The sequence below is a fragment of the Arachis duranensis genome, chromosome 1 (genome assembly GCF_000817695.3).
Source record: "Arachis duranensis cultivar V14167 chromosome 1, aradu.V14167.gnm2.J7QH, whole genome shotgun sequence".
Lineage (NCBI taxonomy): Eukaryota > Viridiplantae > Streptophyta > Magnoliopsida > Fabales > Fabaceae > Arachis > Arachis duranensis.
This window is the reverse complement of record NC_029772.3, coordinates 22,933,407-22,948,316: the sequence shown is the minus strand read 5'-3', so window position 1 is coordinate 22,948,316 and position 14,910 is coordinate 22,933,407. Positions and strand designations below refer to the sequence as shown.

At 31.6% G+C, this 14,910-nt stretch overlaps 1 protein-coding gene and 1 long non-coding RNA gene across 2 annotated transcripts in view; one reads left to right on the top strand and one right to left on the bottom strand.

Moving 5' to 3' along the window:
• The window catches only part of LOC107482507 (uncharacterized), a 3,664-nt gene extending 3,366 nt beyond the window's left edge, over window positions 1-298 (top strand). The window contains exon 4 of the long non-coding RNA XR_001590719.3: window positions 17-298. This is a non-coding gene — a long non-coding RNA (uncharacterized LOC107482507). The remainder of the gene's footprint in view (window positions 1-16) is intronic.
• Window positions 299-2,404: 2,106 nt separating this feature from the next.
• On the bottom strand, window positions 2,405-3,554 carry LOC107482120 (uncharacterized). The gene has a single exon (XM_021139096.2). The coding sequence runs from the start codon at window positions 3,510-3,512 to the stop codon at window positions 2,955-2,957; it is 558 nt and encodes a 185-aa protein (XP_020994755.1). The 5' UTR covers window positions 3,513-3,554; the 3' UTR covers window positions 2,405-2,954.
• Between the last annotated feature and the right edge of the window lie 11,356 nt (window positions 3,555-14,910).

Below are 14,910 nucleotides of genomic sequence, written 5' to 3'. Positions count from 1 at the left end.
ATTTTTCCCCTTTCAGGATTTGGGCGCAGAAGTTATGAAGAGTTTAATTATTTGTTATTGAGATGCTCTGTATTGCTTTAGATTATTATTTTTGTACCCTCGCCTTTATCTTGATATATTCTGTGAGAGGGATAGGAATTGTACTGGATAACGTTTGTAATATTATTTATATATATGTATGTATGTATATATGGATGTACTCTTTATGAGTTTCTGTAAGTTGTATGGTATGTATGGACGTACGTTGTATGGCGAAAGTATTTTTGGGAATGGTGTTGCGGTTTAAAGTTTTTTTAAACAGGCTCATATTTTAGTATTAAATAGTATAAGTGTCGTCGTAATGTCCGAGCTATCAGAGTTGCGCAGCCGGAAGCGTGAGCTTTGGTAGTTAGGGTATTACATATAACATTATATTTTCATGTTAGCGTTAAGGCTCAAGCAGCGACGGATCCAGAAAATTTTAATAGTGAGAGCAAAATATATATAAAATATAATATAAAAATTTTTATAATAAAAATATTACGTATACATAAAAATCGATTATCAAATTATTCATTAATTATTACATATTTGTATATAAATATATATAGTATTTTTTATTTCAATATATATACATGTGGTTATTTTCTATGTATATATAATATGATTAGTTTTTAAAATATCTAATTTATAAAGTACAACACTAAAATAGTAATTTAAATAATAACATGTAATTTAGAATTTTATTATTTAGGTTTTATATTTAAAAAAATTAAGTAATTTTTTTTTTAACAATAATAATCGAAATATCTCTCTTTTTATATAGAATGATGCAACACATTCATATTTTTTTGTTAATCAAATCCAACTAAGTTAGTCTAAGATAACAAAAATCAGTTATGACTAGCATTATTTTAAGTCTTGTTATTTAACTTGGTTAGACTTAATTCATAAAAAGACTTGGATGTGTACTATTATTCTTATATATATACAAGTAAATACTTATTTAGAAATTTATTTCTCATACAATTAGAAACCAATTATTATTGAGATTCATAGTAAAAGTTCTTTTAATTAATGCAGTTGTTACAAAAAAAAATTAAAACTAATATAAAAAAAAGATAAATAATATTCTTTTGAGTCGATTTCTAAGAAAAAACACAAATTTAATTTAAATTGAGAATTGATCATTCTAATAACATCTAATATGAAATTCTTAAATTGACTATGAAGTATCAAAAATTGAATAAAAAATTATTATAGAGTCAAATTTAATAATTTAATAAAAAAATAAATATTATTATCATATACTACTCAACAAAATTTCAAATTGTAGTGGAGCGCTTGCCCCACAATAATCACACACATACATCCGTCAATGGGCTCAAGTGACTATGTCAATGTCAATGTTAGTGCATGTCAGCAGCATGTGGTGCTTCCATGTTTCTTCGTTTTTTCTCACTTCCGTTTAGCACTATATACATATGATAGTAATGTTACAGTACTTTGAATAAAAGTATTAATCGAAAATACACGGTGAAAATACTATATGCAATGGTCATTTAAATTAGTTTTTATTTTATTTACGTAGTTTAGAGATTAAGACAAAATTTTTTTTAGAAAGACATTTTAAACATTATCATTTATTTTTATTATATAAAAGTTGATACCAATTTTTTATACAAATATATTTAAATTATGTGTTTTTCTTTTAATAATGTCACATCAATAGCTTTGATGATTTGACAAAATTTAAAAATCAATCAATCATCTTTTAGTAAAAAATTTTAAAAAATTAAAAAAAAACTCTTATTTATAATTTATTAAAACATAAAGTACTAATTAAATACAATAAATATATATTAAAAGTGTCATAATAATAATTATTATAAAAATTTTAGTTACAAATATTAAAATTCTACAATTTATACATGTTAATCATATATTTATCTTACTCTTTCAAGTAAGTTTAAATTTAACACATTTTTTTACTAAATACATTTAAATATACTGTAATTATAAAATTAATTCATAATTTTATATTATATTTTTGTTATTTTTTATTCTTATTTATTTTTTTAAATCAAAGTTTAAATTTGACACATCTCCTTATTAAGTATATTTAAATATATCATAATTATAAAATTAATATATTATATTTTTTGTGTTTTTCATTCTTATTATTTTTTTAATTTTTTTTAATTATTTGCAAGACAGAGAACACTATATAAAAAGATAAAATATGACAACTAAAGCAAATAAAAGTAATAAATAAAGATGTAATTTTATACAATTCTAAAATAAAAGATCTATGTCTTTTTTAAAAATAAATAAATTTAAATTTTTAAACTAATAAACTATATTTTAATTTATATTAATGAAAGCAACAAATAAATATTCTATAAAATAGTTCTAATATAAATAATTCAAATGTAACATTAATTTATATATTATATAATCAATTTTTAAATAATATAATACTTATTAAAGTACATTATATAGTATAATTAATTTACTTCTCCTCTCCGCACATCATGCTGGTCTCCTTCTGGTTAGAATAATTAATAAATAACTCTAGATAGATGGAAACATAGAGATTGCCTAGTCAATGGCATTAATTTAACCCAATACAAAAAGAGGAAAATAAATATTGAACATAGAAATCATCGAACGCTATACTGATTTCAGTATGATACAGCTTCAAGTCTTCAACACTCAAACTCTCTGTTTTCTAGATTAACATGCAGAGGCAGTTAAAGCTTGAGAGAAGCAAATTCTGAGTGAAGATCAGCTGGAAGAAAACTATAAATGGCCACTTAATTTGTCTATTACATAAATACATATACTATCAATAACTAATTATTTAGAATGTGAGTAACTACTTTATTTATTCCCAAGTACGAGGTCCACCATAAGATGAGAAGAACTGAGCAACATGATTTTAGGTGAATATCAAAAATTCAAAATCACATAGATCAATCTTGGTGATTAAGATCGGTTGATAAAACACTGAAAATGACCATGTCTCTGCTTTTTCCCTTAAAGAACAAGTATTTCCTTAGGACTCCCTCCCTATGAAAACCAGCCTTTTCCAGCACCCTCTGAGACCCCACATTTTCTGCATCAACTAGAGCTTCAAGCCTCTCTAAGTGTGGAAACTCTCTGAATGCAACCTTCTTCACTTGTTTTACAACATAAGTCATAATCCCTTTGGACCAGTATTTGGAACCTAGAACATATCCAAGTTCCACTGATTTCCCCCTTGATTTATCAGTAACAAAAGACGAGGTCATGGAGATAAAACCAATAGCACTGTCATTAAGGCATATTGCTCTGCTCCATAGAAACTCGCATGCTTTATTTTGAATGAAGTCAATGCCCTGGTCTTTGCTGCTGTAAGGTTCCCAAGTGCAAAACTTGGGTACTTTTTCATCAGTGGTCCACACCATGAGATCATCAACATCAGAGAGCTGAAGGGGTCGAAGAGAGATTTGTGCCAAATCAACACTCTCTTCTCTGTCTCTCTCCATCATAACTAGCTACTCTTTTTGTTTGGACTATGGACTTTGGAAGCAGTGTTGGCCTATTTAAGTATTTATTAAGTGATGTTAATGGAACGAAATCCTATCCATAAATGAAGTTACAAGGAAGAAGGGTATACTTGGAGTAGCCACCAAGCAATGAAGAAAGTGAAAGCAATGTTTGACTTGTGATCGATGAAATTACTTTTAATATTTAAAATCTATATATGAGATATCATAAAATATAGCATAAGTCACTGAAACACAAAACAAAAATGGCCAAAAAGAAAAATCTCAGCACACCTTAGGAAAAGAATGAAACTAGTGTGTTACATTACAGGGCAATCCTTTAGCTATATACATAACGCTCAATACTATTCTTTTGAAAGCTAAAAACATAGAGACATGAAAGAAGTTTTTATGATCACATGATAATCTCTCATTTCTTATGATGAAGCTCTCATTTGAGTAGCTAAGTTTAGAATGAATATGCTAGTTTTATTAGTCCTCATTACTTGAAGGCCTACCACACAGACACACTTTTCTGCGCCTCTGCTATTTTTCTTCCCAGTGTGAATGAAGTCCCTCAGCAAGCCATTTTCAGCAGAAGATATTGTATGTTCTGAACCTCGAACTGCAAAGCTCCATCTTGCAGTACTTGGAGTCTAGATCATCTAAGTTGTGATCAAGTGGAATGTCTTTGTTCTCCATGTGCTGAGGTCACGATTGCCCTTGCGCTTATATGTATCATCCATCACCACTCTTCTGTATCCATTTCCTTGGTATGAAGCAACTTCCATCTTTGCATATTCAGTCGCATGTATTGGACCTTAAAATTTCATTGGCATCTTCTTGGAGACAAGTCTCAACTACTATATCTACATCCTGGACAAAAAGTTAATGATAGAACTGGATTAGTGGAAAGCATAATTTTATATACAAACTCTTTTGACATGACAAAAAGGAAGTAACTTATAGAAGTAAGTAATAGCTAGTCAAAAGGTCAATTTGTTCTTCTTTATTGCCTACAGCATAAGCTTTATTGGTCCAGAGATGCAAAATCATCTTTTTAAAGAGCTTATAGATGGCATATATGCAGATAACTGTCTCTGGAGTCCTCCAACTTTATTCTCTAGCAAAGCAGTTTCGTCACCAAGTCTCTTGCAAACTCCAGCCATCCCATTGAGCTTACTTTTCAGTTTTCAACAGTGCTTCACAAATGGATGAAATCTGAAGATCACAATTAATACTGCTAACATTGCTGAGGCATTCAGAAAGTTTTTCCTTTTCGGTGACTTTCTCAGAGACAAACCTCTCATAGACCAAATTCAGGTTGCTTAGAGCTAGTATCTCGTGAAATTGCATCTTTTAGGTCCAAAACACTCTTAAGCAATGACCTTTTCTCTTCAAGCAACTTACTATTTTCTTCCCGAAGAACTTGATTTGCTCTATGTGAATCTACCAACTCCACATGCAGAACTGCCAATTTTGTCTTCAATGTATTCTCTTTTTATTCTCCATTAGCTACTTCAGAACTTAGTTGCTTGTTCATCTCCTCAAGTTTAACCTTGTCTTTCTACAGCATAGTATTCTGTTCTCTCATGTTCTCAAGCTCTTGATTCAGTGTCTTTTTGTCTGACTCCAATTTTTCTCCCTCAGACTGATGTTGACAAAGTAAAGATTGAGGACAGAATTCTCAACAAGCAACTGCTGCTTCTCCTCTTGGCTTCTCAGTTCTCACAATAGAACTTTTCAAGCCCTCAATGCTGCCCAAAATATGCAATATTAGTATTTCCCTTGCTTGTTACCTTTATCATGCTCAAAATCTAGATCAATATGAAGAGCCCGACAAACTTGATGAATACACATTTTGAACTTTCTAATTTCATGTAACAAGAACTCTACCTCCATCAGTTGCATGAGATTTTCACTCTCCAACTCTGAGATAACTTTATCAGAAAATTTAGATGCCTCAACATGCTTTTCACATTCAATTAATAAGGTCAAGTTGTTCTGCTCCAAATCTTCTATAGAACTTGGCAAGATGAACATCTCGATCTGAGCATTAACAGCTTTGTCAAGTTCTTTTTCAAATTCTATCTTCCCTGATTGCTGTTCTTCTTGTAGTACATGAACAAGATTCTCCAATTTTGCCAGGCAAGCATCACTTGATTGTTTCTAAATAGTGTGTGTTTCGTTTTGCACCAAAATTGAAGCACGGAGTTCTTCTATTTGACTGTCAACATTTTCTTTGTCCTTCTCCACATCAGAATACTTCTCTTCCAAATTTGTGAACCTCTTTTCCAGGTTACCTAGTCCTGCTTCAACACTCTCCAACTGAGATACTAGAACCCTTCTTTCAGTTAGAAGATTGTTCTTTTCATTAGTTAGCAACTTGCACAATCCTTCCAAGTGACTTGATTTAGCCTTTGTACCTTCAAGTTCAATCTATACGTCTAAAAGAGACTTCTCCAACAAGGTATTCATCTCCAGTTTCTTCTTCATACTTTCCTGGATAATTTGCAACTGTAAAAGCAAAGTTAATTTCTTAGCAACTAGAATGGACTTTGTAAACTTATTTTAGCGGGAGCATTAATTAGGATCTTAAAAGTTGTGATTTTCATACCCGATTGGTTGTCATAACAAGTCCTGATTACGGTAGAGTTAAACTTTAAAACTGATTTTGCAGAATTTTGGTCACAGTAGAGTTGAGCTTTAACACTGGTTTCTCTCTCTTTCCTTTCTTTCATACGTTCATCAAGATGGCAGTTTTTTCAATATTTTTCAGTGAGTGGAAACTGTAAAGACGTCGTGTATATTGAGGCAGAGAGATGACCGCTTTTTATGTGTTATTATCTTTAAATCTAATGCGTCCATCAAACATTAGAATTAATGGATGAGATTAAATCATTAATAGTTTATAGATAATTACAATTAGGCTACAACAGAAGTTTAAACTACAATAAACTTCCAACATTCTCCCACTTGGCCTAAGTGTAATCATATTCTCACACATTACATAATTGCTTTAATATGGTAAAATATTTTGTGTGAGTTATGGCAGTCATGCATTTAATATGAAACACATTTCTTTCCATATACTACAACCACTAGCATCTTACTACATAAGCTACATAAATAACATAATTTTATATCGGTCCCATAAAGTTTCTAGATCATTAATTTTATAACTCATAAAATAATATTACTTTAATTAGAAACAACAAACTATCAATGTTCAGAAAACACATAAATAAACATAGTGAGCTTAGAGTGTTAGCATCATTCAGAAGAACCAAGACCCATTCTATGTACATGTTCCTTAAATGTCTTTGGTTGCAATCCTTTAGTCAATGGATCAGCAATTATAAGTTCTGTTCTAACATGTTCTATGGACACTCTTTGTTTTCGAACTTCCTCCTTAACGCCAAAGTACTTTATTTCCATATTCTTGGCACCTTTAGAATATCTATCATTTTTTGAGAAAAATACTGCTGCAGAATTATCACAATAAATTTTCAATGGCCTAGCAATTAAGTCAACAATGCCAAGTCCTGAAATGAAATTTCACAGCCATAAAGCTTGATTTGTAGCTTCAAAACATGCTACAAATTCTGCCTCCATAGTAGATGTTGCTACAACACTTTGTTTGGAACTTTTCTATGATATGGCAGCTTCTCCAAATAAGAATAAGTAGCCAAATGTAGACTTTCTTGTGTCAGCACATCCACCAAAATCTGAATCTGAGTAACCAATTACTTCTAATTGGCTAGACCTTTTGTACATGAGCATATAATTCTTTGTACCTTGAAGATATCTTAAAACCTTCTTTGCAGCTTTCCAATGATCCATTCCAGGATTACTTTGATACCTTTCAAGCATTCCTACTGCAAAGCTAATGTCTGGTCTTGTGCAAGTTTGCACATACATAAGACTTCCCACTACAGAACTATATAGAATTCCTTCCATTCGCTTCCGTTCTATGTCATTTTTTGGGCATTGCATAAGACTAAATTTATCCCCTTTTTGAATTGGTGCAATTCCTACGGAACACTTTTCCATGTTGAACCTCTCTAGAACTTTATTTATATAGGCCTTTTGAGATAATCCTAACAATCCTTGTGATTTATCACGAAAAATTTCAATTCCTATCACATAGGATGCCTCTCCCATATCTTTCATTTCAAAGTTTCTAGAAAGATATTCTTTAGTCTCACGCAACATTCCCAAGTTATTTGTTGCAAGCAAAATATCATCAACATGTAAGACCAGAAAGATAAACTTACTCCCACTGACCTTTCGGTATATGCATACATCAACAACATTTTCTTCAAAACCGAAAGAAAGAATGGTATTATTAAACTTAATATACCATTGTCGTGAGGCTTGTTTTAGTCCATATATTGATTTCTTAAGTTTACACACCATACGACCTTTTTCTTCAGTTGGAAAACCTTCAGGTTGATCCATATAAACTTCTTCATCAAGATTACCATTTAGAAAGGTAGTTTTTACATCTATTTGATGTAACTCTAAGTCATAATGAGTCACAAGTGCCATAATGATACGCAATGAATCTTTCTTAGAAACAGGTGAAAATGTTTCTTTATAATCAACACCATTCTTTTGAGTAAATCCCTTAGCAACAAGTCTAGTTTTATATCGTTCAACATTGCCTTTGGAATCTCGCTTAACTTTGAAGACCCATTTACAACCAATACATTTAGCACCTTCTGGCAATGCAACAATATCCCAAACTTTGTTATCTTCCATGGATTTTAACTCTTCTTTAATGGCATCAATCCATTTTTCTGAATCATCACTATTTATGGCTTGTGTAAATGAAACTGGATCTTTAGATATTCCAATATCTTCTTCTTGTAAATAAGTCTCATAATAGCTTGGAATAGCTGATTTTCTTTCTCTTTGAGATCTTCTCAATGGTATTTCTTGAGACTCATTTCTTTCTGATATTTGTGAGTTAGTTTCTTCATTGGGAGCATTATCATTCAAATCTTGTTCATCACTATTAATGTGTTCAACAATAGTTAGAACAACTCTTTGAGTAGGTGTGGATAAAGGAACACTAACATGTATAGAAACATTAACTTTAATTTCCTTTATTTCTACATTTTGATGATTTTCACTCCCACTAACTTCACCATTTTCAAAGAATTTTGCATTACCAGTTTCTACAATTCTTGGACTATGGTTTGGACAATAAAAAATATACCCTTTAGACTTCTCTGGATAGCCAATAAAATAACCACTCACTGTTCGAGAATCTAATTTATTTTCGTGTGGATTAAATATTCTTGCTTCTGCTGGGCATCCCAAACATGTAAATGCCGTAAACTGGGTTTCCTATTAGTCCATAACTCAAAAGGAGTCTTTGGAATAGCTTTACTAGGAATTCTATTTAGCAAATACATGGCAGTCTTTAATGCATACATCCACAAGAATTTGGGTAAAGAAGAATTGCTCATCATACATCTAACCATATCCATTAACGTTCAATTACGCCTTTCTGCCACACCATTTTGTTGTGGTGTGTATGGCATTGTATATTGTGCACATATGCCATATCTTTCTAGAAGTTTTGCAAATGGACCAGGACATTGTCCTGTTTCATTATGTTTTTCATAATATTCACCACCTATATCTGACCTAACAACTTTCACCTTTTTGTCTAATTGCCTTTCAACTTCTTTAATATAAATCTCAATAGCATCAACTGCCTAAGATTTTTCTTTAAGCAAATAGACATATCCATAACGTGAAAAGTCATCAATAAAAGTGATGAAATATTTTTCTCCACCAATAGATGGAGTATCAAAAGGTTCGCATACATCAGTGTGTATAATTTCAAGAAGCTGACTACTTCTTGTGGCACCTTTCTTATTTTGTTTGGTTTATTTTTCCTTAATACAATCCACACATAAACCAAGATCAGTAAAATTTAGATTTTGTAAAATCTCATTCTTTACTAATCTTTCTATTCTTTCTTTGGATATGTGACCCAAGCGTTTATGCCACAAGAATGCAGAACTTTCTTTAGGCGTGTTTGGCCTAACTACATCATTCTGGTACTCAATAAGCAAGGATTCAGAAAATTGATCAAGAAGTTTTAATCTATACAAGCCATCAATTAAAACACCATAACCAACAATATTAGAATTTTTAAATAAATTAAAACAACCATGTCCACCATTAAAAGAAAAACCACAATTGTCCAACTTTGAAACAGAAATTAAATTCCTAGACATGGAAGGTACATAAAGAGTCTTAGGTAAATCTAAATGAAAGCTTGTATCCAACACCAAACGATAAGTTCCTATTCCTTCAATTGGCGCTTTCACACGGTTTCTCATGTAGAGGAACATCTTACTTTGGCTTGTGGTTTGGATCGTAAGGAATCCCTGCATTACATTAGATACATGAGTTGTAGCACCAGAATCAAGCCACCAAGAATTATGAGGAATATCAATTAAATTTGATTCATAAGTACATACATATGTTTCAAATATACCTTTCTTTTCGAACCATGCCTTACGTTTAGGATAATTCTTTTGAAAATGTCCTTCCTTCTTACAGAAATGACATTGTTTTGTATTGGCATGTCCTTTCTTCTTAAAATTCTTGGGCTTTGTCTTTAATTTCTTTTCTGATTTGTCAGCTCCTTGAACCAAGTTGACAGAATGACCACCACAATTCTTAAGTCTATTTTCTTCCTGTATGAGCTTTCCAATCAATTCATTAACGTCCCATTTTTCCTTCATGACATTATAATTAATTTGAAAAGCTCCATACTCAGAAGGTAATGAGTTCAGAATGAATTGCATCATAAAGGAGTCATCAACTGTCATACCCAGTGACTTTAATTTTGCAGCAATATTAGTCATCTCAATAGTATGCTCTTGCATGCTCCTAGACCCATCAAACTTCATGGCCGTGAGTTGTGACATTAATGTACTAGCGAGTGACTTATCAGCAAAACGGAAGCGGTCTTCCACAAACGCAAGATATTCTTTAGCACTTTTTGTTTGTGGAAGGGTAGTCTTAATATTGCTTGCAGTAGTCATTCGCATAAACATAAGGCTTAATCTGTTAGAACGTTCCCATGTCTTAAGTGCATACTTTTCATCTTCATCATTGTCATCAGTGACAATGGGTTTCTCTTCTAAAAGTGACAAGTCAAGATCCAAAAGACCTAAATAGAACTTCACTTGTTCACTCCATTCAGAGAAGTTTAAACCATTAAACATGGTAACAGATGAAGCTTGCGAATGAATTGAAATACCTGTCATTTAATCATACAATGCTCATATTAAGTTTAATTTTATCATCTACTCAGATTACAGAACATAACAAGCATATTACAGTTCACCTTTGGGTAAAATTTTATAATATACTAACATTAACATACAAATGAATGCCATATTTATCATACTTGAAGATTAAAATTTTTTGCCAAATACATATACCATCTTTAGACAATACATATATCTGACCCAAGAATAATATTTTTTTTTTCTCGTTCAAGTCTATTAATAATAGAAGAGATTTCCTTTGGGTAAATCTAATTCTAAAATTAATTAACACATTATTAAATATACTGGCATTTTACGTTATAACTTGGTCACTTTGGTGTACACAAGCAATAAATAATCTAAATAAATTTAATACTATAAATAAAATATTTATAGACTTTTCATAAAATTAGAGTACATTACGTACTCAAAATAATTTCATAATTGTCATCAATACTAAACATAAACTCAAGATTAAATTCATACATGAGTATAATTTATGATCAAATTAAAATATTCAGAAGAAAACATATAAAACATATATAACCACAAATATGCAGTTTTGATGGCATAAAATTTGAAACCCACTTAATTAAAATTCAATTATGAATAATTAATCAGAAACATGAAACACCATGGATATCATAATTAGATCAGAGAAAATCACAAACTTTCAAAATACATGCTCTGATACCACATGTAAACTTATTTTGGCGGAAGCATTAATTAGGATCTTAAAAGTTGTGATTTTCATACCCGGATTGGTTGCCATAACAAGTCCTGATTACGGTAGAGTTAAACTTTAAGACTGATTTTGCAGAGTTTTGGTCACAGTAGAGTTGAACTTCAACACTGGATTCTCTCTCTATCCTTTCTTTCAGACGTTCATCAAGATGGCAGTTTTTTTCAATATTTTTCAGTGAGTGGAAACTGTAAAGACGTCGTGTATATTAAGGCAGAGAGAGGACCGCTTTTTATGTGTTATTATCTTTAAATCTAATGCGTCCATCAAACATTAGAATTAACGGATGAGATTAAATCATTAATAGTTTATAGATAATTACAATTAGGCCACAACAGAAGTTTAAATTACAATAAACTTCTAACAGACTTCTCTTCCTGTAGAACTTCGCTGGACTCTTGAAATTTCTTTGCTGTTGCTATTGATCCATCTAACTCATTATACAATCTATACATGGGAAATTTCATAAAAGCATTTTCTGTCAAAAGTTCATCCATATCTGATGCCTTGACATCTTTAGTAATTTTTAGATATCTTTTTTTAGTAATTTTTTTAGATATAAATCAAAGTTCTTATGTTTTTTATGAAGTTTTCGTATCTAATCATATGTTTGGAGTTTTTTAGAATTATTGTGTATTTAGGATTATTTTTAAAAGAAATAAGGAAAAGAGAAACAACAAAAAAGTCTCCAGTTGATCCCAAAAAAATCGGGCATCCAACACACAAATCCATCAAGCTCAGTGCCCAACATCAAAGTCCGGCGCCTTTGACCACAAAACAAGGGCTGGTGCCCAACTTGGCAGGCTGGCACCCAACACCATCTAAGTCCAAAACATTGGATGCCCAACTTCCAATCCAGAGTCCGGCTCCAAGTAATTTTTCACTTTCAGTGGCCGAAAAGTGCATTCAAGTTAGGTGCCAATCACCCAAGCCCAGTGCTAAGTCCAATGTCCACTCCTAAGAAGCTCTAAATTCAACCAAAGATTCAAGATTTAAATGATTCGTTAACTTTAACTTCTTTTAAAAAGATAAGATTTGATTTCATTTTAGTTTAACTTTGAATTCTTGTTTTTACTTTTTAGATATCTTATCTTTTAATGATAAGATTAGATTTAGTTTTTAAATTTGAATTCTAGAATAAAACTTAACATGTAAATAAGTGAATGCATGGTTCACAGAGATCATGGAGGATCCTAGATCCCGACCATCATCATCCAACATTTCATCATTTTTAGTTTATTTTCTGAGTCACTAAAGCTCCTCTATTAAAGGTTAGGAATTCTGTTTGATTTTATGGATTAGTAATGTAAGTGTTTTCTTTATTTTGATTAATGTTTTTTTTACTTTTCAAGATTGAGTCTCGTTCTTCATCTTTAATAGTTAGAAGTATTGGAAAATATTCTAATTCTGTTTTGGATTCTATTATTATTTTAAAAATTTTAAAATTAGAATTAGTTTGAAACTCATCTCGTAATCTTCAATTGTCTAGAACCAATTTTTGAATACGTGACATTTAATTCAGTTAGGAATAATTTTTTAATATTATGTGGTTTTAAATCAAAATCATGCTTAACCTTTTCTCTTAGTTAGTTGACCAAGGAATTGGCGATTAATTAAATTAAAAAAATAAAATTGCCTAGGAATTAAAATTTAGTTATAAATGATTTACTGTGAAAATATTTTTAAATGTGTCAAAGTAGAAAAACACAAGAATTATTTTTTCTAAGAGTAAAACAGTTTTGAAACCTTTAACATCTCACCCATTGATTACTTTCCTAAATCCACAAGTTTTTTTTTTGTTAACAATCAATGTAACACCCTAACTTTTAATACCTCGTGATTGCACTAAAAGTTCAAGCGTTACTTACCTCTAAACCTTTTTATTCAATACTATTTTTATTTAATATTGAGCCTTCGCGAATACGAACTGATACTTTAATTAAGAAATCGAAAGGAGACTTTATTTTAAATCACTTAACCATAAAAGTATATATATTCACATAGCATTAAGTACATAGACTTATTTCAAGATTCTCAAAAACAAATCCTACCTCTCTAAAAACTAAAAACAATAAACAACGAAGGAAAAATAAATTCTAACTACTCAACTCATGAACATGATCTTTTATGCTCATGTAGCTTTGCATTAAATCTTTGCACCTGTAACTAAAAGGGGTGGAAATATGGGGTAAGAATTGGAAAGTTCTTAGTAGGGTCGGGGTGTATAGTTATATTCATTTTACTTTATTCCTTAGTCAACAGCAACACACCATAGAACACAGACAAACTTCAACAAAGCATGATAAATAATTCACTCAAAAGTCAATTAGCCAGAAAACATACAAAAATATTCACATAATTTCACAGCATAAAGATATGTGCAAACAAGTATGATGTATGTCTAGTCCTATACAGGCCATGAGCTTATGTGTCAGTTTGTTGCCCGATTTCCGACACTAGTCCTGAGATAAGCATTTCGTATCGCTGTCCCTATCTCAGCCAACATCCCTCCATGAGCGTTATGCATTGCCGTCTTCATGGAGAACCTTCATTTCGGTCTCTAGTGAGCATTACGCATCGCCCTCCTTACTGAGTCGTCCTTATAGTATCAAGTGAGTGGTGGACGAAATTGTGATCCTCAAAGTTAGTCTCTTTGTATTTGTATGAAATCAAAAATACCCCAAAGAGATCATAGTGTGATAAATTGGGATCTTAATAATCCCTGGTGTGATCATAACTCCGTTCAACTTAACCAGCAAGTATACTGGGTCATCCAAGTAATACCTTACGTGAGTAAGGGTCGATCCCACAGAGATTGTTGGTATGAAGCAAGCTATGGTCACCTTGTAAATCTCAGTTAGGCAGATTAAATTGGTTTATGATGAGTTCGAAAATTAATAATAAATAGAAAATAAAAGGGATAGAAATACTTATGTAAATCAATAGTGGGAATTTCAGATAAGTGTGTGAAGATGCTGTGCTCCTCTCGTATCTCTATTTTCTTATTACATTCATCCAATCCTTCTTACTCTTTTCCATGGCAAGCTGTATGTAGGGCATCACCGTTGTTAATGGCTACATCCCATCCTCTCAGTGAAAACGTTCCTATGCTCTGTCACAGCACGGCTAATCATCTGTCGGTTCTCAATCAGGTTGGAATAGAATCCCTTGATTCTTTTGCGCTTGTCAACACGCCCAGCCTTCAGGAGTTTGAAGCTCGTCACAGTCATTCAATCCCAGAATCCTACTCGGAATACCATAGACAAGGTTTAGGCTTTCCGGATCCTCATGAATGCCGCCATCTATCTAGCTTATACCACGAAGATTCTGTTGGGGAATCTAAGAGATATGCGCCCGG